This window comes from Triplophysa rosa, linkage group LG2 (assembly GCF_024868665.1).
Source record: "Triplophysa rosa linkage group LG2, Trosa_1v2, whole genome shotgun sequence".
Classification (NCBI taxonomy): Eukaryota; Metazoa; Chordata; class Actinopteri; order Cypriniformes; family Nemacheilidae; genus Triplophysa; species Triplophysa rosa.
In genome coordinates this window covers 25123935-25150708 of record NC_079891.1, presented here as the reverse complement: position 1 = coordinate 25150708, position 26774 = coordinate 25123935, and the positions used below count along the sequence as shown (strand labels likewise).

Genomic DNA, 26774 nt, shown 5'->3' with positions numbered 1-26774 from the left:
TGGAGAGTAGATGAACCCGAAAGCAGAAATTCTAAGCTTTACATAGATATCAAACTTGAGTGGGTAATTATCAAAGAACGGGCAGCAGCCATTTTTGTTCGAGACTTTTCTGCATCCACTCACAAAAATAAAGTTTTGATATATTTACGGTAGGACATTTCCAAAAACTTCATGGAACGTGATCTTTGCTTTATATCCTAATGATTTTTGGCATAAAAGAAAAATCAATCATTTTGACCCATACAATATTGTTGGCTATTGCTACAAATATACCGTATAACTGGTTTTGTGGTTCAGGGTCACATAATACGTTTATTAATGACAGTTAATGATGATTAGATCTGAGATAAGTTCTGAAACTATTTACTATTTAGAAGTGTTAAAAATATAGAAATGTTGGGTTGGATTACTGCATCTTTGTTTGTGACTGGTGCAATAAACTCACTTTCCAGTGAAACAAAATTACATTTCATTTGCTCATAGTTCTTATCTACCGGTTCAAATTCTTCTGGCCCTGGGCCAAGTTCACCCATCAGTTGTACATTGGAATGTTACTAAAGAAGACCTCATCAAAAACACCTGCAGAATCCATTTGTATTACAAGCACTCCGCCACTGTTTCTAACTCTATCGTATCATCCTGTCAGTGACAGCAATGAAGCGAGTAAATATCTCCTTAAACTCCCAATGTTTGACGTGAAACTTGCGTCTCATCATCTCAAATTTAAGGTGCTTGTTTCGAAAATGCCAGCATCGGATAAACACTGATGTATGTTCAGCCAGAGATAAAAGCATTTCAACCAAACTTCCAAACACCTGTTGTTGTAATACAATTTAGCTCTTCGAATTGGTTAGATTAATTTTCCCTTCAGAGGGATGAGCTGGGTTCATTACACAGATAAGAAACACAGCTCCCCCCAACCCCTTCATCAGACACCAGGCCTTTTAATACAGAGTTACGCATTCACAGTAGCATCATGATAATTAATCTTTAAATGTTGATGCTGAGGTCACTGCACCATCAAGAAGACTAATTCCATAACATTAAATGTCAGTTTGAACCACACAAAAACATGCAGCATCAAACCTGATGTTTGTGCTCCTGCTGGCTAAAAGCATTCTCCTGTGGCATATTGAATTATTAAAGAGACAGATTATCCACAAAATTAACAATACATTTTCTTTCTGTGGAACAGAAGACAATTAATTTTAGAAACCGCTGTTTTTTATATATATTATAGTATATTCTAAAATCTCCTTTTGTGCTCAGGGATTTTTTATAAATAATTTTTAGGGGTCATATGGCGCGAATACGTGTTTTTCTGTGTCTTTGGTGTGTTATAAATTGCCCATGCATGTATTAAGACACGTAAAATTGCAAAAATTAAAGTGTCAGAACAAAAGATGTATTCTATCTTAAAGCGAATGCTCACCCAGACCTGCCTGAAAGAGTAGTATCTGACTGCAATATCGGAGGCTGCACTCTCAGGACCGCATTTCTGGGGATGCACTTCTAGGACCCTGTGACAACGGAAGTGACGAGTCGAGTGCATCGATCGAGTGCATTTCCAGAATGGACGACAGAGTGTGAGTGTCAAATTTGAATTAATTTTTATTAGTTCAACATTAAAAACATTTAACATTTTATTGGAAAGTTAATGTAGCCGAAGTGAGTTGCTAAATAGTCTTGAATGCAATATATAGCCACAATATAAGCTTCTAATGCTGTAAAACGAGTTGTAAGTATATTCGTTTAGCGAAACTGTAGCACGACTGGCAAGCACATGTTGATTTTGTGATTATGGGATGATTATGTCAGGATCTGGCAGAAGAACCCAAGCGCAGGCAGACGTGAAGGGGTTAACAGATATTTATTTTAAAACAAAACACAAAACCGAACAAAAACACCCATAATGGGGGAAAACAGAACTAAGAACTATAAATAAAACAAGAGACTTCCCACGAGGGGGCAAAATGAAAACAAGACAAATAAACTAAACTCAAAAACACGACCAAACGTCTTAATTCATAAAAGTCACAAAAGTCACAAAACACGAACAGGCAAGGAACAGGAACATGGATAAGCACACTAACACAACACCATCTAACACAACGCCATCTAACACAACGCCATCTAACACAACGCCATCTAACACAACGCCATCTAACACAACGCCATCTAACACAACGCCATCTAACACAACGCCATCTAACACAACGCAGTACACACACATACATAATACAAGAGCACAGGACAAAGAAACAAGAGGGTATATATAGGGAAGACAAACGAGGGATAACGACATGGGGCAGGTGTGGGACATTAAACACTCAGGGAAAGATAACAGGAAACAAGAGGAATGGGGCCAATGACAAGACACTGGAGAGAACGTATATTATTGTCAAACGGACAATAATATGTTTCTCTACACACATAACCAAACACTTTGTCATGGCTCTGCTACAGGACCAAGAAAAACATGACTAAGGAAGCAGAGCCATGACAGATTATCAATTCTAGACCTAGCCAGCACAATAAACTGTAGCACTCTTCGTTGTGAAACCTTGTTAATTACTCATTGTTTTTCCATTTTAAGTAATTTAAATTAATCTTAATGTTTTAATTGTCTCGTGCTCACAGTTAATTTGTTAATCCCACGATGCATGTCTCTTCATTTTGACACTGTTTGTATAATATTGATTGTTACATTTAACATCATAATAATTAACTGTTAAAATACAATGTGCTAGATTTTGTAATGTACTGTGTAGTCTATTCAAGGACACAGCTCAGTGCAGGCAGTAGTATGACAAAAGATGAATAAATAAATTGGTCAAGTACTGGGCTTCGGCCTAATTTAAGTCTATTTATTTATATTGTTTTTTTTGTGTGTGTGTGTTCGACTGTTCAGTTGTGATTTTAAATAAACACAATCTTAAATCTGCACCCAGAGTCATCATTGTGTCTTCACTCTTGTTAAATTTCTGGTTCCTATGAACACTAAATTTCTTTCTGTGTTTTGGACCACCAGTACAATCAAATCATAAATAGGTTGGATGTTGTGAGAGAATTCTTCTGCAGATCTGGGAGCACAAAAACAAGACACAGAGAGGCATCAAGCTTTTGAACTCATTTATTTTAGAAACTACAAGTCTTTATATACGGTGCCAAAAGACATCTGGCAGGTTTCATATGTCCAGGGATTCACAGAATGACCAAATAAGGTATAGCAGTTCGGACAAAGAATGTTTAGCTTAGAAGGAATCCCCTCCTTCCATGAATAGCCAGAAGGCACCCCTTCCTCCTACCCTATATATATATAGCCGACAATGTATAGTGAGCTTAACACTTCACAATTCTTGATTTTGTGGGCTTGTATTTATTTATGCGGAAATTAAATCTAACAACTCTGTACTTGAAATGTGGTTGATCTAGTGACTAAAAAGGGAATACCATGATTTCTTGTTTATTTTAGTTATTATATTATGCTAGTTAGTCACAATAATTACTCAACATTCAGCTGTTAGCAATAAGGTTTAATTGCATGAAATACAGTTTTTGTGTGTAATAAACCTGTTAAAAACTAAGTAATTAGAATTGGGTGGATATACTGTCTTAGTTGCACTTTTTCGGTCCTCAAAAACAAGAGTCCTTGGTATTACGGTTCTCTCCTAACTCCGATTCGGTAGGTGGCGCTGTAAAAACCAATTAGGGTCCTAGAAGTGCGTCCCCAGAAGTGCGTCCCTGAGAGTGCAGCCTCCGATATTGCAGTCGGATAATATTGGCCTGAAACGCCTCGTGTAACCACACCACCACAAATGTACGTCATTTCGTGGTATGACTTCACTAAAGACCGCCCAAATGTATACGCAAGTAAAGTGGGCGTAGTACTTGTAAATCTCATTGTATCGTCGCCGCCAGAGCAATGTAGTGGAGATGCTGTGTGTTTCGTTGTGAAAAGAAAACCTCTTTGTTTGCTCTTCCAAAAGATGAGACAACTAAAAACGAATGGTTACATTTTATTTACAATACTGTTCCAGAACAGTACAATCCGAATATTCAAGTGTGTGCAGCTCATTTCACAGATAATTGATTCATGAACCTGGGAGAGATCAAGGCCGGCTGTGCACGAAAGCTTTTGTTAAAAAGTGGGGCAATTCCAACCATTACAACTTCGCAAGGACAGTCTGGCGCTTCAGATTCGCAGCCTGTAAGTATACTTCCATTGTAAAAAACTTTGTTACGGACTAACGCGAGTTGAGTTTGTCGTGTGTTTGTGATCTGCAAATGCAGACACGCGCGCAACGTAAAAAAGACAACATAAGTCCTAATAATAATCAGTAATTATGTTCCAACTAGAGGCAACAAATGTCGTGTTTATAATGGGGTTTATTGTCTTTGTTGAGTCGCAACGAGACGTGGCGTAACACTGGTTGATCACTAACGGCACATCTTTATAACATCGTATATAAAAGGTAAAACAGTTAGCTATAGTTTTTAACTATTTAACATAATATATATTTTAAAAACCTTACCAATCCTTTACATCCTGCTCAAGTCGCGCTGGCAAAGATGATGTATCGGCTTGATCATCTTCATTTTCCGGTGTTACAGCAAATTCTGTGACCGTCGTATTCTGTGATCCTAGTAGGCGCTGTTGTCACTGTGCAAATACGGCTCTCACTAAATCCTTTATAATGTACCTTACCCCTACTTGCTCCCCGGGCGCTGCAGTGATAGCTGCCCACTGTTCACCACTTGCTGTGCGTGTGTTCACTACTCTCTGGATCAGAGGTCACATTTCGGATATGGGTCACCATATCTGACTAATAGGTCACTTTCACACTGTCACTTTCACTGGACCCCCTAAATCTGTAATCGTTTCTGGAATTTTTCTGCGAGTGTCAGTAATGATGCTTGTGTGCCAAAAGGATAGTGATGGGAATTATGATTCATTTGAGTGATTCATTCTTTTTCAGTTCGTTCACCAAAATGATTCATTCAGATTCGTTCACTGACTCGTTCAGTGACCATTTCTATAATACGCCAGCAGGTGGCGAAAAAGAGTTGTTTTATGTCAACGAACGTATTAATGGACGTATAAACTGATTACAGGCTTTATTAAAATGTGTCTTTGATCTACTCATTAAATTAATAAAATATGTCTAAATAAGTGGTTCAGATGACCAACGCACAAGGTTTTTCTGCATAATTAAAAAGTTAATTGTTTGGTCATTTACACATTCATAAATCTGGGATTATGTTAAACGTGAAGTTTATGTATTTTAAATAAACAAGCGTGCAAAGTAGCCTACCTGTAACTGCGCTTTGCATCCGCTTTCTGCCGATTGCTGAACGAGACTAAATGACCGACCTACAGTGTCACTTCGTTCATTTCGTACCAGTTCGTTCAATTCGTTCACGAACGAGATCTCTCTCTGGTTCAGACTCAACAGCGAACTTGGTCAGTGTGGGTGTATTCGTTCAGTGGAAGATCTAACCAATTACACGTCCCTTCACAGCCGGAACTGGAATGCTATTTGCTGACGTGACGCGAATGAGGGCTAACAAACAAATACTTTTTTGTTTTACAGTTTTTAGAGAAGTGCATGACATGAATTAAACGTAATGAAGTCGTTTTTATTTGAAAGAACAATAAATGATACAAAATGCACACAAAACACCTGTGCTTGCAGTACAATAACTGAGTAAACAGGGCTTGACATTTTCCATGCAATAAAAACGACAATGTTAATTTGTCTTTGTTACATTTAACCATCAGCTTGCATTATTTTCGCTTTACATTGTGTCCGTTTCTTGTACTTGTTGAACAAGAGACCTCATCTTTCATTTCGTTTACGAGTGAGAAGTATACAGCTCGTTCATGTCGTTCACGAACGAGAATCAGCGGGTCTCGTTCAGACTCAAACACAGGCTCGTTCGTTCAGTGAAGGGCGTATTCGTTCAGTACATTCAACCAATCATATGCTCTGTCAAAGCTCACTCTTGAACGCCATTGGCTCGTGCTTTAGACACTCTTTTAAGCCAAGACGCTCTGTGCTCGAGGGAGAGATTTCAGTGAACGAGAATGATTCGTTCACTTTAAAGATTCGTTCAAAAAGAACGATTCGTTCACGAACGAAACATCGCTACAAAAGTAAGATTACGCAAGCAAGACGCAAACAATGTCGAGTCTGTGCATTACGTCTACATCATACAGGTAATGGAAATATTTTGTAAAAATATAATGAAAATGCATATCATTACACATCATATTAAAATACTGACCTATATTTTGCGGTGTTGCGCATGTTAAATCTACATATAAAGCAGTCGTGACTCGTGCCTATACAAAGAATCAGCTGCTGCCAGAGAAGGTGTTAACACACTAAAGAAATTTTATTTGTTAATGAAATTAGATCAAATGTAACTTACATTTATTGGGGTGAATGTTTGATAAAATGCACTTTTGCTTTATAATTAAAATAAATGGTCTGTCATTCCCAAGGAATTAGCAGAGTAATCAATACAGTTTATTCTATACTGTCCTGTATATTACTTGTGGTGTATTTGAGAGTCCTCTTTTCATTTACACATTTTCATAATTTTCCCATTTGCAGTTAAAATGAAGAGAAAAAATCCTAAGGACATAATGTCCTTTTTTAATAAGAAAACTAAAGATAATAGTCAGTCAAGGCTGGAGAAAGATGCTTCTGAAAAAGAGTGAGAAAAGCTTAGAGAATGAAGAAAGTCCAGAAGAACAGAGGACCCATCAGCAAGGTGATTTAGTTGTGCAGAGAGACAACTTTTGTAACCCTGAAATTCCATGTGAAAAACATGAGTTTTTACATGAGTATTTAGTTAACATGGCATTCACATGAAAGTGTGCCAAAACCACATATATCACATGTGAAAATTTTGAAATTCATGTTTTTTTTCTTTGTGTAAAAGAAATACCTGATAATGTGAATCATGTTTAGATGACCGCTTAAGTTGATTTTTGGATATCTTGTTTGTGGGTAGTTTTTCATTCATGTGTGTACATTTAAGATGCAGAAAAGTGCGTAAATGTTATTATTGTTGTCATTGTTATTTTGACTATATACAATGTGTTGTGAAATAAATGACCATGGAACATTAATTTGAGCTGAACTTGTTTTATTAGCTTATTAGTTTACTTCTAGAGAAAACAGTAATACATGACAGTGAAAAATGACTGAAAATTAATCATGACACATGTTAGTGTGCCCCCTAAAAGCATAAGTGACCCCTGCCTGGCCCCCCCAGTTACAGTAGTCTAGAACCGCCACTGATACAAACATGCACGGTATGTGGAAAATACAGCGTTTTTGAACCTTAAATCGTGTATACACATTGCATTACATCTAAAACAAACGATAATATTCGTTTTAGCCCTGTCATTTGACCCCTTTAAGATTCTCGGCCTCTTCTTAAGAACATGAATGTTTGGATTTCTTTTTCTTAACTCGCCTCACATCTCAACCCCCAGCTTTTCTGGATCCCACACAGCACTGAACATCTACTTGAGTACTGATTATTCTTCTGCAGTGCATCACTTTATCTGCTCCTCTCGTACTCTTCTGCTGTACTCATTCATCTGATGAAGAGAATCGAGAACTCGTCCTTGAGTCCCAAGTCGCCAATTGTTAATTACTGTTATTAACTCTACCATTATTATCATAATTATGCCACTGTGGATGCATTTCGTTCCCGCTCTCGGTGCATGAGTGTTATTTTCCATGCTGCAGTTCATTTCCTCCCATTGAGGCACCCCTTATAATTATTCCACATGCTGACTCTTGATGGTCATCACCGTGAAAGGGAAAATAGAGTGAGCGTTGAGGAAATCATAGGACAGCTAAGATCACATCGTACGGGAATTAATATGATTGGATGGATGAGATTAGGGCTGCTCGATTATGACAAAAAACATAATCACGATTATTTTGGCCAATATTGAGATCCCGATTATTTAACACGATTACTCATTAACTTTTAAAACAACATAGAAAATAAATAACTTTGCTTTTAAACTGTGAATTCAATTGAAAAATAAATGTAAAGAAATAGCACAGCTGAACCACTGTAAAAGAAGGGGGTGCGCTGTGGATTTATACCACGAGAAAAGAGAGGATCCTTGCAAAATGGAATGTGGCACAATAATCGTTTTACCTCGATTATTTTGTTTTTGTAATTGTTGAAGCCAAAATTGACGATTACAATTAATTTTCGATTAATTGCACAGCCCTAGATGAGATGATGCACAGAAATCAACATTAAAGGGGTGGTTTAATGCTGTTTCATGAATTCTGACTCCTTTACAATGTTAAATGTGCTGGGTTCTCATGCTTAGGTCAACTTGTTAAAAAACGAGTTGGACGTATTACGCAGTATTTTTATATATATACATACACTCCCCCGAGGTTCGTATAGGTTTCGGAATTATTGGGCAATTCTCCCGGAAAAGCACACCCATGGCAAGGCAAAAGAAATAGCCCGCCCACACGTCTACCGACGAGTGATAGGAGGAACCGCTTTCCATCAAGATTGCAGCTCGTTACACTTGCGATAGTGAGAGAAGTTGAGGTGTGTTTGTTTGTTCACAGTATTTCAGTTATGGATGTTATATAAATGGTGGATATAATGCTGGATTTGCAGATCATTTGAAACTGATAGATGGAGCGGTGCCGGACATGAACCGCACGCTGTAATTGAAACTAAGTCATATGTCTGTGTTTTGTTGGCACTTGGCATGTACGTGCATAATGTAAACAACACGAACTCATAGTGAATCAATGCGATGATGTATTGTGTGCTCGTGATTTAGTTCCCCCCCCGCACACCTCCGTAATCGTACAGCTGTATCTATCTTTTCTAAATGTGATCAAACTAAACACTTTTCGAAGATACGAAGTATGCAATACAGGGTTTTTCCTGGCTCAAAATGAGGTGGAGGTGGTGCAATGCGTGTGTAGGCCTACCGTCCCTTTAAGTGACTTAACAAAACACTTATATTAAAGTTCTAAAAATTTGATGAAAATGACAACTAATAAGTTATATAAAACATTCAATTTATTCACCTGAACAGAAAAGTTGAAAATTTGAATACAAGCTTAACTAACTCTTCAGGTGAGAATTAACCAGTCTTACTAAATGAGCAAAGTTCATTCACATCCTACGTTCTTGTGGTTCACTGAGCTTTGAATGAATCGCTGATCTCTTACATTATGTTTAGAATGAATCGGTTCAAAGGAGTCATTTGTGTGCGAGTCGGTCTGATCGCAATGTGCGTTCATACTGGCGAACTCGCCGTGTACAGTATAACGCTGATTCTACGAGCCAACTTAACAGCTAAAAACATTCCAATGATGTACAGCACGTTAACTTAGGAAACCTTTTCAAAAAATTTAACGTAAAACACATGAACAGCCGCCAAACACAGCTAATACAGCTCTTCTACTGAACCCTTCAGCGCCTCACTGTGCTGATAACGAAACAGCGCCTCTATTGTGGCGTAATTTTTCAAATGCTATTAGATTATTAATGATAATCTTAAACTATAATTTATTTTATTATTAAGTTTATTTATTTTATTTAGCCTTGTTGTGCAAGCTCTCTGGAGCTTGTGCAGAGGCAGCAGCTTTTGCCAGAGGGGAACTGGAATCCCCTGGTTGGGCCTGGGTTCTCCTGAGGTTTTTTTCTCGATTAGAGTTTTGGGTTCCTCGCCACCGTTTGCATACTGCCTGACCGGGGGGGCTGCTTTAGAATTTTAAAGTTTTACTTAATTAATATTGCATATAGGAATTTATAGTCTGCTATATTTGACCTGTGCTTCTCTCTCCTTTATCCTAAATGTGTGCTCTCACTGAGCGTGTGTGTGTTTTCAGAGCAGTGTATGTATATTTTATATATATATATATATATATTGCAATAAGGAAAGCAATTATTCTACTTGGCTCACTATCAAAATGATCAGCTTTCTCAGAGGAAGTGCTATTGGTCAGTGCCTTATAGGAGTATATTTACTAATAGGGTTTTAGAAACATGATGATACAAGTAGAAAAACCTCTCAGGATGCTGTTCATCTCTCACCGGCTTTCCACTCTTTCCCTGTAAACTTGGCTTGTAGCCCTTACACTTGGTTTACCCGACAAATACACGAGCGATGTATCGTGGTTTGTAATGAAAAGAGAATTAATTGAAGTTGTCAGGAAACTGAAATTGGCAGATGACAAAGTTAATCAACCAAGCAGATTTATTACATTATCCTTCCAGAAAGAAACGTTGGGGAAAGTAAATTAGAAATTAAGTGGCTTCAATCAGCGTGTCTTGTACCGATAAATTCTTTCATTCAGATAAAAGCTGATGTTAGGCTGGCTACATCCATCTTATTTATCTTCTGCGTCATCCCATTGATATGGTTAATGTTTGTTTAATTCTGCACTTTGAAGAAGTCTTATAATAATTACTGCCTGGAACGCAAATGTATTGTTTGTTTTTTTACTAGTTGATTAGTTTTGAATGGCAAAGTTAGTTTGAGTTCATATTACATTATCTAAAACGAACGTGTCTTTTAAACACCATCACCTCTTGTCTTTTAGTTGCTAGGTCTGTGTGTGCTATGTGTCGGAGTGTATGCAGAAGTGGAGAGGCAGAAGAATCGAACCCTGGAGGGGGTTTTTCTGGCTCCTGCCGTGGTCCTCATACTGCTGGGACTTGTCATGTTCACTGTGTCTGTGATGGGTATGGTGGGCTCCCTCAGGGACAACAAGACCCTGCTGCACATGGTGAGGGATTGAGAATGTGTGTTCATTTAAGAGAGATCCTCTCTACCAGAAGTAGTAGTATTAGCACAATGTTAAAAATAAACGTCTTTCTTCAGTTCCTGTGCGTGCTCTGTGTTCTCCTGGCTCTCCAGGCTCTGGCTCTCATCATCGCCCTCATCTTTGAAAAGACGGTAAGAAGTCTGGAATGTCGTGAGAATGTTTGTGCGGTGAGGTTCTGTGTTAACTTCAGTTTTTTTCTGTTTATAGACAATCAAGTTGTTCCAGAACAGCATACGAGAGGGAATCAAGCATTACTATGATGACCTGGACTTTAAAAACATATTGGACTATGTGCAAGAGAAGGTTGTTTGCTTAGTTATTACTTAGTCAACCTAATATTGTTTGCTTCAAGTCGTGTACACTGTTCAAATAATGAATATTTAAATAAGATCACCAGATTTGCACCAAAGCTATTACTCCAAATATATTTCAGCAGACTTTATAGCTATTCTTTCTTGTCATCTTGTCAGTTTTCTTGTTGTGGCGGAGATGAGTACAAGGACTGGGAAGTAAACCAGTACCACTTCTGCAATGGCACGAGTGCTTTGGCCTGCGGCGTTCCCTACACCTGCTGCGTCCGTCACAAGGTGAGGCCTATTGCAGATTCGCCTCTTCCGGTCGTGGTATGTTCATCAATGCCGATTTCACCTCAGCACACGGGAAGCTGTTTTTCATTATTTTAGCCAGTAATCTTTGCCCCAAAGAGTATGCATTTACCCAGCAAGCAACGGGTCTCTGAATGCAGGAGTTGATTTTGCAGCTTTTCCTGATGGGTTGTAAGGTGATTTAAGTAGTGATTTGAGTCGGTGAGGAGTGCATCAGGACTCTCAGGATTTAATTTGCCTGCCCTATGCTCCATAGAATCTCCTTTACTGAGTGCCCCTCTCTCTCTCTCTCTCTCTCTCTCTCTCTCTCTCTCTCTCTCTCTCTCCTCTCTCTTCTCTCTCTCCCTCTCTTCTCTTCTCTCCTCTCTCTCTCTCTCTCTCTCTCTCTCTCTCTCTCTCTCTCTCTCTCTCTCTCTCTCTCTCTCTCTCTCTCGCTCTCTCTCTCGCTCTGAGTTAATGATGTTGATTGGACACTAATGCACCCTTCTCTTTATGGAATGACAGCTCACTATGCTGTGAGAGAGCACAGGCCTAAGAATGAATAATCAACAAAATAAACACGTCTTACATCCCGTCCTATCGTTTCCATTCTCATATGGTGCCGATTGATATCTTCAATTTAACATCAGAGAATGACTCTGTGTGTGTCAGATTTCGGATGTTAGAATACACACATTCTTCTTAAAGGTCCAGTGTATCAAATTTAGGTGCATCTGGTGAGGTTGCGAATTGCAACCATCGGTTCACTCCAAGTCTCCCTTTCGAAGCACTACTGTGGCTGACACAGAACTAAGATGTTGTTACGTATTTGCTTTTTGCCGAAGGAGATAACGTATTTTTACAAAATGCACTCTGTGGAGCAGTTTTTCCGTTTAGGGCTACTGTAGAAACAACATGGCGAATTCCATGTAAGGGGACCCGCGGTGTATGTAGATAGAAATAGCTCATTCTAAGGTAATAAAAACATAACGCTTCATTATGTAAGGTCTTTAAACACCTCTGAACACATAGTTATGTATATTATATTGCATTTCTGTCAATAGATCCTCCACAAAATTACACACTGGGCCTTTAAAAACTTAAATCCTGTATAAATGAGTTCTTCTTAACCTTGTACATTTTCTACCAGATTCCCACTGGTCACTGCGTTCAGGTCAATGTATGTAGCATCATCAATAATATGACTCTCTTACAGATGCTTTGTTTATATGTATAGAGAAAGTGGAGAAAATAGAGGTTAAATGTCACACAATGATAAATGTATGAGAGGAATTGGACTGGGCTTATGGGAGAAGGCATGTTTACAGTCTGTTTGTAATCCGATTAGTGGAGCTCCCTGCTCATCAGGCCTATTGCAGATTCCATCACTGAAATGGGCCTGTGGTTTAAAGGTTGCATTAGTATGGTTATGAGAGTGTGCCGGAAAATTCCCTGTATAATTCCGTCATATAGGAGTCAGCTAAATGGTCACAAGAACGCAAGTTTTAGCATTATCCAAAACTCTTCTGCACAAATAGCAAATAAAAAGTGATCAAATATCTTCCAAATGGTATTAATAAACACGTGTAATTTTACAAATTAAACGTCTGTGTATTTTCCATCAGGTTGGGGAGGTTGTGAACACACTCTGCGGCTACAAAACTCTCAACCAGCAGGTAAGGGGAATTTCAGACAAGCGTTTCAAAACTCAATTGGTTTGTCCTTTTCGTAGAGACATATTAGCTCCCTGGTGTTTGATTTTCAAATACACATCCAAAAAGAAAACTCGCATAGGTGGCAATTTCCTATAACCAGTCATCACTGACTGACTTTGAATGGCTTCTTTTATTTTACAGAATACTCCCTCTTGTACTTTTGTGCACTAACACGTTTGGAGACTCATTTGCTGGACCTTTTTTTATCCTTAGAGGAGCTTTGACACGACAACAATAAACCCCAATAGCCATTTCCAGCGCAATCATCTGTAATGGTGCCTTCATTCACTTGTTTATTAGCTAGATAAAAACCAACCGAATCACATCAGGGCCATTATAAACGCAGCTTCCATCATGCCATTACGATGATCTTTACTTATGAATTTGCAACCTTGCTTCCTCAATTGAATCAGTGCTCTACAGTCACATAATAAAAACATTTCCCTCGGTATTGCAGCGTGAAACTTTGGATGGCATAATCCACGTCCGTGGCTGTATCCATGCTGTCAACTTGTGGATGGGTGACAACATCGGAGCTACAATTGGAATTTGCTGTGCCTTCGGGCTGCCACAGGTTAGGTGGTCGTCTTTCTCTTTCCCTTCTTTGTATCTTTTGGATTCTGTTTATCGCCTCTTCTTGTCCAGAAATTCATTTATCCCCATCTCTTATTTTCCCCTCTGCACTTTCTTGCTGCCCTGATGTGCCACATTTACATTTTGATTGCCAGCTACCTCTTCTGTTTGACTCTTCTCTCATTAGAGCTTCCTCTGCCAAACAATAAATTATAGAAAATGGGCATCTGCAGTGACCAGATGCAGATGCCCAAAGAGAGATGCGTGATCCTTGGAGAAGCTGGTGGCCAATCTTTCTAAAGGTTAAAAACTTTTGCCTGAAATAACTGGTCAGCTTATCTATCTCTTTCTGACTCGGATGGATTTGGCGGTGGGGTGGGCATTAACACAGTCACGTCATGCCTATGTGGCTGCATCGCTTGGTTACAGCTGTATTAATCCTCTAATGACTGCAAAGAGTTCACTTACGAAAATGTGATCAAATATGCGATAGAGCACTTGTGATGAATCATATTGCTACCCGCCTTTCTGGGCTACTTGATTCTGATTGGTCAAATCTTTTGTACATTATAATGACCTCTGAACTGTGTATGCTATGCAAATGTTTTAGCAATGCTTGCATACTTGTGTTATTAGTTAAAGGGACAGTTCACAAAAAATGGAAATTGTGGTTATATTTTCTGCACTGTAAAACTTTGCTGTAGTAACTTACTGTAGATTTGATTACTACTTAATATTTTCCTATTAGTACTTTTTTTAATTTGAGTTCAACTTTACTTTAATTTTCTACAAAATTAAAACACTTTGACTTTTGAGATTCAAAATGAGCAAAAAGAGACACAAACACAGCAAAAAATGACATTCTTCTTAAGCATTTTTATTTTGTTTTCTAGTAAAAATATTTAAAATTTCTTCAATTACGCTACATTTACATAACAAGAAAAGTGATCTAAGATAGGTCTTGTTTTATGAAAGAAAATATAAGAACTAGGTACATTGATGTTTAAAACTAAATCGTAAATTAAATCTACAGTAAGTTACTGGCAAACCTGCTACAAAATTACAGCAAAGTTTTACAGTGTGGATATTGCTGCTGTCCTTCTGAAACCTTGTCTGCATATTTAGTGATTTTAATGTTTTGTCAAAAATCATTATTATTAGTCACCCTTTTACTGGGAAATATCGAAACAATATAAAAACGTATTAAAAGTGCTTGTCAACTTTTGCAACACAGTATTCAATCGTTTAAAAAGCACATTTCTTTAAACCATTTTCTGAAAAACAGCAGATTTGGACATTTGAGGTTTTAGAGGGATAGCAACGATATCTCGTTCCTTTGTGCCATTTACATTTTCCTAAATAAGACATTTGTGAAAAATATTTTTAGAAATGTCTAACAGCAGAAGAAAGTCATACAAGTTTGGAAATAATGAATGAATGAGGCATTTATATAGAGCTTTATTGTGTATTGCTGTACACCCAAAGCGCTTTACAATCATATGAGGGGAGTCTCTCCTCAACCATCACCAGTGTGCATCATCCACCTGGATGATGACATGAACTGTCCTTTAAGTTTTAAATGTAGTATTCCCATTTTCCACTATCTCTCCCATCCCGACCGCATTTCACTGAAGTTAACCATCCACAAATGCATTAACCATTAACCATGTTACAATTTTGACGTCACCTCATCTCTCTTCAGCTTCTGGGAATTGTTTTGAGCTGTGTCTTCTGGAACCTTCTGGCGGAAATGAGCGAGTCTGTAGACATGGTGGACTTTAACATCCTGAAACGTGCCGGCTTTAACTACAGCAAACTAGACCTCACGGGGGCTGGTTGGTGTATGTGTCTACCTCGGGATGGTGGTTATCTACCTTTACCTGTAGCAGAACCTGACACCTGGGCTCGGGACCCCATCCCTTTCGATTTGGAACAAGACCAGTCTGAAATTCATCTCGCACATTCTCGGCTGGTAAACCAAGGAGCGGAGTTGCAAATGGGAATGGATGAAGTAGACAATCACGCTTAAGAACCACAGATATCGAGGTCATATCTCAACATATGTTTTTTATTAAATTTGTATATTAGGCTTTTCCTGTTCACACTGTGTGTTAAGAAAAAAATAGTTGCACTACATGTTAGATCGATAACACTATCATGAAACAAAGATTTTTTTTAGGATGATATTGCATGAAAAGGTTTGTATAAACAATTAGTCCTAAAGGGGGAACCTTGACAAAACTACACAAGCTTGTATCGTGTATAATAACATATCACTTGTTGTTTACATACTAATTATTTTATACATCATTTTAATGCATCTTTTTACATATTTAAGGCAGTTTGAACTGTTTATTGTCTTTTTATAATGGAAAGGGAATATAGAAATAATTAAACGAATAGTTGGCAATCAGTTATGTTTATTTTTATAATTTATGGCTTTAATGGGTAATTTAGTCCTTTTTAATTCAGGGAAATTTACTGTTGTAATTTTAGTTGCCATTAGTGTTGTGATCGGCAGATGAAGCTGTGCTTTCATCACGTTTCTTAAACGTTTATTCACACATTTTTAATTCTGTTTCTTACACTACTGTCATAAACCACATTTCTTTTAAAAATGTGTGCAGGCTTTGTCAGTTAGTGTAATGCAAGAATTATTTCGTAACTGTACGAAGACCTTTGGTCCAACCTGCTTATCCTCTGCATAGTTCCAGGAGGGCTGGAAATCTGAACTAAATTATTATTTATTAAAATGTTGCCTTAAGTACAACGGAAGCTTTTTCCTCAGGCTGTTCTGGAATAGCCACGTTGATTTGCAGGTAATTTGTAGTTTTTTTTGTAAGAATTTCTATCTGGCCTTGTGTTTGACACTTTAAGCTGAATTTATCTGTGAGTGTAATGCTCATAAATAATGTTTAGTAATAGTCAAGCACTGTTCTAATGTGTTTGCTGTTTGATGAAAAATGTTAGTCATGTTTAGGTTGGTGGTGTCATACTTGCCATTAATATGTAAAAGCTGTCTTGTATTTCTGAGTCTTTTTGAAATACCTCATGTTTGCTTTGATGACGTTCCTCGAAAGGTGCTACTCTGCTCCAGTTAATGTAGCTCTGATTTTGTAGTAACCTTAATTGTGACTGTCAATAAAATTTTGCTTGAAATAACCTTTTAAATGAGCCTCTTTAGTTACTTAAGCCTTGTAATAAAACACAGAAACCTCTCAAAACGTTTCAGCTGAAAGATTATTGAAGCTGTGAAAATGTCAGCTGATAAGTCACAGGCCACCTGAACTATTGAGAATGTAAACTATTCATACTTTCAAGCCTTACTAATGAGTGAATAAAAGTGAAAAAAAAAAGAAATGGCAACGTTTAATTGAAGATGGTCCTATTTAAAGGTCCGGTTGAACGTGCAGTTTCTAATCTTGAGTACCTATAGAGTAGTATTGCAGGGTTTTTCCTGCATAGAGAATTTGGAGGCGGCCGCCTCAGCCAAATTTCGTGCCGCCTCCGACTCTTGGCAAAATTATGTCGGGTGTCTTCACAAAAAACACTGCGGGCATTAAACAGACTGTCATTTGTAACTGCAGTTGCGGCATTACTTCAACTCAATCACTTTATTTATAAGCGCTTTTACAATTTTCATTGTTACAAAGCAGCTGTACATGAGACATATTGACTATAAGCAAAACAATTAAAGTTGTACCTGCAAAAACAAGAAAAAGTTGAAAACACAGAAGACAGACATACCCACATACAAAACACTCCACACACACAATATGCACACGTACTAACACACATAGACATAGACACACACACACACACACACACGAAGATGCGCACGCACACACACACACACACACACACACAGTACGTACACAGACAAGTATGCANCATTATGTTTAGAATGAATCGGTTCAAAGGAGTCATTTGTGTGCGAGTCGGTCTGATCGCAATGTGCGTTCATACTGGCGAACTCGCCGTGTACAGTATAACGCTAATTCTACGAGCCAACGTAACAGCTAAAAACATTCCAATGATGTACAGCACGTTAATTTAGGAAACCTTTTCAAAAAATTTAACGTAAAACACACGAACAGCCGCCAAACACAGCTAATACAGCTCTTCTACTGAACTCTTCGGCGCCTCACTGTGCTGATAACGAAACAGCGCCTTTATTGTGGCGTAATGCCGCAACTGCAGTTACAAATGACAGTCTGTTTAATGCCCGCAGTGTTTTTTGTGAAGACACCCGACATAATTTTGCCAAGAGTCGGAGGCGGCACGAAATTTGGCTGAGGCGGCCGCCTCCAAATTCTCTATGCAGGAAAAACCCTGCAATACTACTCTATAGGTACTCAAGATTAGAAACTGCACGTTCAACCGGACCTTTAAATAGGACCATCTTCAATTAAACGTTGCCATTTCTTTTTTTTTTCACTTTTATTCACTCATTAGTAAGGCTTGAAAGTATGAATAGTTTACATTCTCAATAGTTCAGGTGGCCTGTGACTTATCAGCTGACATTTTCACAGCTTCAATAATCTTTCAGCTGAAACGTTTTGAGAGGTTTCTGTGTTTTATTACAAGGCTTAAGTAACTAAAGAGGCTCATTTAAAAGGTTATTTCAAGCAAAATTTTATTGACAGTCACAATTAAGGTTACTACAAAATCAGAGCTACATTAACTGGAGCAGAGTAGCACCTTTCGAGGAACGTCATCAAAGCAAACATGAGGTATTTCAAAAAGACTCAGAAATACAAGACAGCTTTTACATATTAATGGCAAGTATGACACCACCAACCTAAACATGACTAACATTTTTCATCAAACAGCAAACACATTAGAACAGTGCTTGACTATTACTAAACATTATTTATGAGCATTACACTCACAGATAAATTCAGCTTAAAGTGTCAAACACAAGGCCAGATAGAAATTCTTACAAAAAAAACTACAAATTACCTGCAAATCAACGTGGCTATTCCAGAACAGCCTGAGGAAAAAGCTTCCGTTGTACTTAAGGCAACATTTTAATAAATAATAATTTAGTTCAGATTTCCAGCCCTCCTGGAACTATGCAGAGGATAAGCAGGTTGGACCAAAGGTCTTCGTACAGTTACGAAATAATTCTTGCATTACACTAACTGACAAAGCCTGCACACATTTTTAAAAGAAATGTGGTTTATGACAGTAGTGTAAGAAACAGAATTAAAAATGTGTGAATAAACGTTTAAGAAACGTGATGAAAGCACAGCTTCATCTGCCGATCACAACACTAATGGCAACTAAAATTACAACAGTAAATTTCCCTGAATTAAAAAGGACTAAATTACCCATTAAAGCCATAAATTATAAAAATAAACATAACTGATTGCCAACTATTCGTTTAATTATTTCTATATTCCCTTTCCATTATAAAAAGACAATAAACAGTTCAAACTGCCTTAAATATGTAAAAAGATGCATTAAAATGATGTATAAAATAATTAGTATGTAAACAACAAGTGATATGTTATTATACACGATACAAGCTTGTGTAGTTTTGTCAAGGTTCCCCCTTTAGGACTAATTGTTTATACAAACCTTTTCATGCAATATCATCCTAAAAAAAATCTTTGTTTCATGATAGTGTTATCGATCTAACATGTAGTGCAACTATTTTTTTCTTAACACACAGTGTGAACAGGAAAAGCCTAATATACAAATTTAATAAAAAACATATGTTGAGATATGACCTCGATATCTGTGGTTCTTAAGCGTGATTGTCTACTTCATCCATTCCCATTTGCAACTCCGCTCCTTGGTTTACCAGCCGAGAATGTGCGAGATGAATTTCAGACTGGTCTTGTTCCAAATCGAAAGGGATGGGGTCCCGAGCCCAGGTGTCAGGTTCTGCTACAGGTAAAGGTAGATAACCACCATCCCGAGGTAGACACATACACCAACCAGCCCCCGTGAGGTCTAGTTTGCTGTAGTTAAAGCCGGCACGTTTCAGGATGTTAAAGTCCACCATGTCTACAGACTCGCTCATTTCCGCCAGAAGGTTCCAGAAGACACAGCTCAAAACAATTCCCAGAAGCTGAAGAGAGATGAGGTGACGTCAAAATTGTAACATGGTTAATGGTTAATGCATTTGTGGATGGTTAACTTCAGTGAAATGCGGTCGGGATGGGAGAGATAGTGGAAAATGGGAATACTACATTTAAAACTTAAAGGACAGTTCATGTCATCATCCAGGTGGATGATGCACACTGGTGATGGTTGAGGAGAGACTCCCCTCATATGATTGTAAAGCGCTTTGGGTGTACAGCAATACACAATAAAGCTCTATATAAATGCCTCATTCATTCATTATTTCCAAACTTGTATGACTTTCTTCTGCTGTTAGACATTTCTAAAAATATTTTTCACAAATGTCTTATTTAGGAAAATGTAAATGGCACAAAGGAACGAGATATCGTTGCTATCCCTCTAAAACCTCAAATGTCCAAATCTGCTGTTTTTCAGAAAATGGTTTAAAGAAATGTGCTTTTTAAACGATTGAATACTGTGTTGCAAAAGTTGACAAGCACTTTTAATACGTTTTTATATTGTTTCGATATTTCCCAGTAAAAGGGTGACTAATAATAATGATTTTTGACAAAACATTAAAATCACTAAATATGCAGACAAGGTTTCAGAAGGACAGCAGCAATATCCACACTGTAAAACTTTGCTGTAATTTTGTAGCAGGTTTGCCAGTAACTTACTGTAGATTTAATTTACGATTTAGTTTTAAACATCAATGTACCTAGTTCTTATATTTTCTTTCATAAAACAAGACCTATCTTAGATCACTTTTCTTGTTATGTAAATGTAGCGTAATTGAAGAAATTTTAAATATTTTTACTAGAAAACAAAATAAAAATGCTTAAGAAGAATGTCATTTTTTGCTGTGTTTGTGTCTCTTTTTGCTCATTTTGAATCTCAAAAGTCAAAGTGTTTTAATTTTGTAGAAAATTAAAGTAAAGTTGAACTCAAATTAAAAAAAGTACTAATAGGAAAATATTAAGTAGTAATCAAATCTACAGTAAGTTACTACAGCAAAGTTTTACAGTGCAGAAAATATAACCACAATTTCCATTTTTTGTGAACTGTCCCTTTAACTAATAACACAAGTATGCAAGCATTGCTAAAACATTTGCATAGCATACACAGTTCAGAGGTCATTATAATGTACAAAAGATTTGACCAATCAGAATCAAGTAGCCCAGAAAGGCGGGTAGCAATATGATTCATCACAAGTGCTCTATCGCATATTTGATCACATTTTCGTAAGTGAACTCTTTGCAGTCATTAGAGGATTAATACAGCTGTAACCAAGCGATGCAGCCACATAGGCATGACGTGACTGTGTTAATGCCCACCCCACCGCCAAATCCATCCGAGTCAGAAAGAGATAGATAAGCTGACCAGTTATTTCAGGCAAAAGTTTTTAACCTTTAGAAAGATTGGCCACCAGCTTCTCCAAGGATCACGCATCTCTCTTTGGGCATCTGCATCTGGTCACTGCAGATGCCCATTTTCTATAATTTATTGTTTGGCAGAGGAAGCTCTAATGAGAGAAGAGTCAAACAGAAGAGGTAGCTGGCAATCAAAATGTAAATGTGGCACATCAGGGCAGCAAGAAAGTGCAGAGGGGAAAATAAGAGATGGGGATAAATGAATTTCTGGACAAGAAGAGGCGATAAACAGAATCCAAAAGATACAAAGAAGGGAAAGAGAAAGACGACCACCTAACCTGTGGCAGCCCGAAGGCACAGCAAATTCCAATTGTAGCTCCGATGTTGTCACCCATCCACAAGTTGACAGCATGGATACAGCCACGGACGTGGATTATGCCATCCAAAGTTTCACGCTGCAATACCGAGGGAAATGTTTTTATTATGTGACTGTAGAGCACTGATTCAATTGAGGAAGCAAGGTTGCAAATTCATAAGTAAAGATCATCGTAATGGCATGATGGAAGCTGCGTTTATAATGGCCCTGATGTGATTCGGTTGGTTTTTATCTAGCTAATAAACAAGTGAATGAAGGCACCATTACAGATGATTGCGCTGGAAATGGCTATTGGGGTTTATTGTTGTCGTGTCAAAGCTCCTCTAAGGATAAAAAAAGGTCCAGCAAATGAGTCTCCAAACGTGTTAGTGCACAAAAGTACAAGAGGGAGTATTCTGTAAAATAAAAGAAGCCATTCAAAGTCAGTCAGTGATGACTGGTTATAGGAAATTGCCACCTATGCGAGTTTTCTTTTTGGATGTGTATTTGAAAATCAAACACCAGGGAGCTAATATGTCTCTACGAAAAGGACAAACCAATTGAGTTTTGAAACGCTTGTCTGAAATTCCCCTTACCTGCTGGTTGAGAGTTTTGTAGCCGCAGAGTGTGTTCACAACCTCCCCAACCTGATGGAAAATACACAGACGTTTAATTTGTAAAATTACACGTGTTTATTAATACCATTTGGAAGATATTTGATCACTTTTTATTTGCTATTTGTGCAGAAGAGTTTTGGATAATGCTAAAACTTGCGTTCTTGTGACCATTTAGCTGACTCCTATATGACGGAATTATACAGGGAATTTTCCGGCACACTCTCATAACCATACTAATGCAACCTTTAAACCACAGGCCCATTTCAGTGATGGAATCTGCAATAGGCCTGATGAGCAGGGAGCTCCACTAATCGGATTACAAACAGACTGTAAACATGCCTTCTCCCATAAGCCCAGTCCAATTCCTCTCATACATTTATCATTGTGTGACATTTAACCTCTATTTTCTCCACTTTCTCTATACATATAAACAAAGCATCTGTAAGAGAGTCATATTATTGATGATGCTACATACATTGACCTGAACGCAGTGACCAGTGGGAATCTGGTAGAAAATGTACAAGGTTAAGAAGAACTCATTTATACAGGATTTAAGTTTTTAAAGGCCCAGTGTGTAATTTTGTGGAGGATCTATTGACAGAAATGCAATATAATATACATAACTATGTGTTCAGAGGTGTTTAAAGACCTTACATAATGAAGCGTTATGTTTTTATTACCTTAGAATGAGCTATTTCTATCTACATACACCGCGGGTCCCCTTACATGGAATTCGCCATGTTGTTTCTACAGTAGCCCTAAACGGAAAAACTGCTCCACAGAGTGCATTTTGTAAAAATACGTTATCTCCTTCGGCAAAAAGCAAATACGTAACAACATCTTAGTTCTGTGTCAGCCACAGTAGTGCTTCGAAAGGGAGACTTGGAGTGAACCGATGGTTGCAATTCGCAACCTCACCAGATGCACCTAAATTTGATACACTGGACCTTTAAGAAGAATGTGTGTATTCTAACATCCGAAATCTGACACACACAGAGTCATTCTCTGATGTTAAATTGAAGATATCAATCGGCACCATATGAGAATGGAAACGATAGGACGGGATGTAAGACGTGTTTATTTTGTTGATTATTCATTCTTAGGCCTGTGCTCTCTCACAGCATAGTGAGCTGTCATTCCATAAAGAGAAGGGTGCATTAGTGTCCAATCAACATCATTAACTCAGAGCGAGAGAGAGAGCGAGAGAGAGAGAGAGAGAGAGAGCGAGAGAGAGAGAGAGAGAGAGAGAGAGAGAGAGAGAGAGAGAGAGAGAGAGAGAGAGAGAGAGAGAGAGCGAGAGAAGAGAGAGAGAGAGAGAGAGAGAGAGAGAGAGAGAGAGAGAGAGAGAGAGGGGCACTCAGTAAAGGAGATTCTATGGAGCATAGGGCAGGCAAATTAAATCCTGAGAGTCCTGATGCACTCCTCACCGACTCAAATCACTACTTAAATCACCTTACAACCCATCAGGAAAAGCTGCAAAATCAACTCCTGCATTCAGAGACCCGTTGCTTGCTGGGTAAATGCATACTCTTTGGGGCAAAGATTACTGGCTAAAATAATGAAAAACAGCTTCCCGTGTGCTGAGGTGAAATCGGCATTGATGAACATACCACGACCGGAAGAGGCGAATCTGCAATAGGCCTCACCTTGTGACGGACGCAGCAGGTGTAGGGAACGCCGCAGGCCAAAGCACTCGTGCCATTGCAGAAGTGGTACTGGTTTACTTCCCAGTCCTTGTACTCATCTCCGCCACAACAAGAAAACTGACAAGATGACAAGAAAGAATAGCTATAAAGTCTGCTGAAATATATTTGGAGTAATAGCTTTGGTGCAAATCTGGTGATCTTATTTAAATATTCATTATTTGAACAGTGTACACGACTTGAAGCAAACAATATTAGGTTGACTAAGTAATAACTAAGCAAACAACCTTCTCTTGCACATAGTCCAATATGTTTTTAAAGTCCAGGTCATCATAGTAATGCTTGATTCCCTCTCGTATGCTGTTCTGGAACAACTTGATTGTCTATAAACAGAAAAAAACTGAAGTTAACACAGAACCTCACCGCACAAACATTCTCACGACATTCCAGACTTCTTACCGTCTTTTCAAAGATGAGGGCGATGATGAGAGCCAGAGCCTGGAGAGCCAGGAGAACACAGAGCACGCACAGGAACTGAAGAAAGACGTTTATTTTTAACATTGTGCTAATACTACTACTTCTGGTAGAGAGGATCTCTCTTAAATGAACACACATTCTCAATCCCTCACCATGTGCAGCAGGGTCTTGTTGTCCCTGAGGGAGCCCACCATACCCATCACAGACACAGTGAACATGACAAGTCCCAGCAGTATGAGGACCACGGCAGGAGCCAGAAAAACCCCCTCCAGGGTTCGATTCTTCTGCCTCTCCACTTCTGCATACACTCCGACACATAGCACACACAGACCTAGCAACTAAAAGACAAGAGGTGATGGTGTTTAAAAGACACGTTCGTTTTAGATAATGTAATATGAACTCAAACTAACTTTGCCATTCAAAACTAATCAACTAGTAAAAAAACAAACAATACATTTGCGTTCCAGGCAGTAATTATTATAAGACTTCTTCAAAGTGCAGAATTAAACAAACATTAACCATATCAATGGGATGACGCAGAAGATAAATAAGATGGATGTAGCCAGCCTAACATCAGCTTTTATCTGAATGAAAGAATTTATCGGTACAAGACACGCTGATTGAAGCCACTTAATTTCTAATTTACTTTCCCCAACGTTTCTTTCTGGAAGGATAATGTAATAAATCTGCTTGGTTGATTAACTTTGTCATCTGCCAATTTCAGTTTCCTGACAACTTCAATTAATTCTCTTTTCATTACAAACCACGATACATCGCTCGTGTATTTGTCGGGTAAACCAAGTGTAAGGGCTACAAGCCAAGTTTACAGGGAAAGAGTGGAAAGCCGGTGAGAGATGAACAGCATCCTGAGAGGTTTTTCTACTTGTATCATCATGTTTCTAAAACCCTATTAGTAAATATACTCCTATAAGGCACTGACCAATAGCACTTCCTCTGAGAAAGCTGATCATTTTGATAGTGAGCCAAGTAGAATAATTGCTTTCCTTATTGCAATATATATATATATATATATAAAATATACATACACTGCTCTGAAAAAATTAAGAAGCCATATTAAAATGACGTTATTTTTATTTACTATGTATAGGTATGTGTAAAATGACCCTTTTTGCTTCATTGTGTGAACTACTAACACCATTTCTCCCAAAATACAAATATTGTTTCTATTTGCATTAATTTGCAGAAAATGAAAACTGCTCAAATACTGCAAAGAAATCACGTTGATATTCACTTGTAAGCAATACAAAAGTAATATTTGTACATGTGTTTATTTTCTATGTGATAACCTTGATTTTCATCACAGTTTTCATGTGTCTTGTAATGCAGTCAGTCTTTCACATTGCTGTTGGATGACTTCTGGATGTCACTCCTTAAGATTTGATTTTGTTGAAAGTCAACAGACACTGGACTGGAATGGCCACAAACCATCTAGATATGCTGATTAAGTGAAAAATTGAAATGGTCTCTTAATTTGTTCCAGGGCTGTATAGACGTATTATTGGTGGTTGTTAAACAGTAGTGCCACTTATAATCAGGACAACTAATAATTTGCACAACACAAATTCACAGAATATATCCTAGAAATAGGATATATGCCAGAAATCATGTCTGTATTTTACATATTGTACATAATCGGGTGCATTCAGGTTATACAACAATTATATTATTTTTATCTGTGTGTTCTCTATGAGTCAAACCCAGAATATTTGCAGTGCTTGAGCAATGCTCTACCAATTGAGCTACAGGAAAACATATGGAAGATGTTCAAGCTTGTGTTATTTGTGAATTTTTATACATCAAGCCCAATAATGTACAGAAACCATAATCAACAAATCAATGTAAATATAGGATCCCTTGACAGACAGCAGAATGGGGCACATTTACCGTGAGTGTATACTACTACAACAATAACAGCGTCCTGTCTCTTTAAATCTGTCAGCCACACATTTCTTGCCTCAAAGCTCAACCATTGAAATATTTTAGACTAAATGTTAAAAAAATGCTTTCAATTACCCCTTAAAATGATTCGACGTCGTTGTTACCTTGACTTGCATTTAATGTTATCGCCTATAAATTCAGCACAAACATATATCAACATGTGTGTGGGGGAAAACAAAGCACGGCTATGACATTTCATAGTAAGCAAAGCGCACTTACCGAAAACAGCATTGAATAGACATTTAGTGAAAATTTAACGAAATAATAAAAGTGAATGGTCTTTCTCCATTCTTCGTAAGAAGGCATTGTGACAGCATTTGGTGATTTCTATTTCTATCAGCTTTCCATGCATTCATATATTAGCCGATGCCGCTAAGACTCAACGAGCCTTTGTTTAGAGACAGCAACTTCAGACTGCTTTCAAGACTTTGACGGGTGTGAATGCATAATGGTTACTTCTTTCCTATTTTTGGTTTTGCTGTCGATTTCGTTTATTTGTTTTGAAGAGCACATTAGCAGCTGTAATGTGGGCGTTAAACTCTTATCCCAACAACAACTTCCG

General features: G+C 37.9%; 2 protein-coding genes across 2 annotated transcripts; one reads left to right on the top strand and one right to left on the bottom strand.

Annotated features, from left to right (window-relative positions):
- Positions 1-10026: 10026 nt before the first annotated feature.
- LOC130570760 (tetraspanin-15-like) lies at positions 10027-16877 on the top strand. The gene is made up of 7 exons (XM_057361203.1): positions 10027-10808; positions 10904-10978; positions 11055-11150; positions 11318-11434; positions 13057-13107; positions 13604-13720; positions 15422-16877. Exons 1-7 carry the CDS (start codon positions 10743-10745, stop codon positions 15746-15748), a joined length of 849 nt encoding a protein of 282 aa, XP_057217186.1. The 5' UTR covers positions 10027-10742; the 3' UTR covers positions 15749-16877.
- Positions 16878-18342: 1465 nt separating this feature from the next.
- zgc:110329 (uncharacterized protein LOC550500 homolog) lies at positions 18343-26774 on the bottom strand. Its single transcript, XM_057329004.1, has 8 exons — positions 26432-26774; positions 24406-24591; positions 24236-24310; positions 24064-24159; positions 23780-23896; positions 22113-22163; positions 21500-21616; positions 18343-19798 (listed from the first exon to the last, which is right to left on the bottom strand). The coding sequence occupies exons 1-8, from the start codon at positions 26516-26518 to the stop codon at positions 19472-19474; spliced, it is 1056 nt and encodes a 351-aa protein (XP_057184987.1). The 5' UTR covers positions 26519-26774; the 3' UTR covers positions 18343-19471.

Excerpts from the sequence above, each read along its gene's own strand:
- LOC130570760 (XM_057361203.1), top strand. The coding sequence starts at position 10,743 with ATGTTCACTGTGTCTGTGATGGGTATGGTGGGCTCCCTCAGGGACAAC. Across the intron at positions 11,435-13,056 it reads CCTGCTGCGTCCGTCACAAG|GTTGGGGAGGTTGTGAACAC; the intron begins GTGAGGCCTATT and ends ATTTTCCATCAG. Across the intron at positions 13,721-15,421 it reads GTGCCTTCGGGCTGCCACAG|CTTCTGGGAATTGTTTTGAG; the intron begins GTTAGGTGGTCG and ends ATCTCTCTTCAG.
- zgc:110329 (XM_057329004.1), bottom strand. The coding sequence starts at position 26,518 with ATGCCTTCTTACGAAGAATGGAGAAAGACCATTCACTTTTATTATTTC. Across the intron at positions 24,311-24,405 it reads ACAAGACCCTGCTGCACATG|TTCCTGTGCGTGCTCTGTGT; the intron begins GTGAGGGATTGA and ends GTCTTTCTTCAG. Across the intron at positions 21,617-22,112 it reads ACAAAACTCTCAACCAGCAG|CGTGAAACTTTGGATGGCAT; the intron begins GTAAGGGGAATT and ends TCGGTATTGCAG.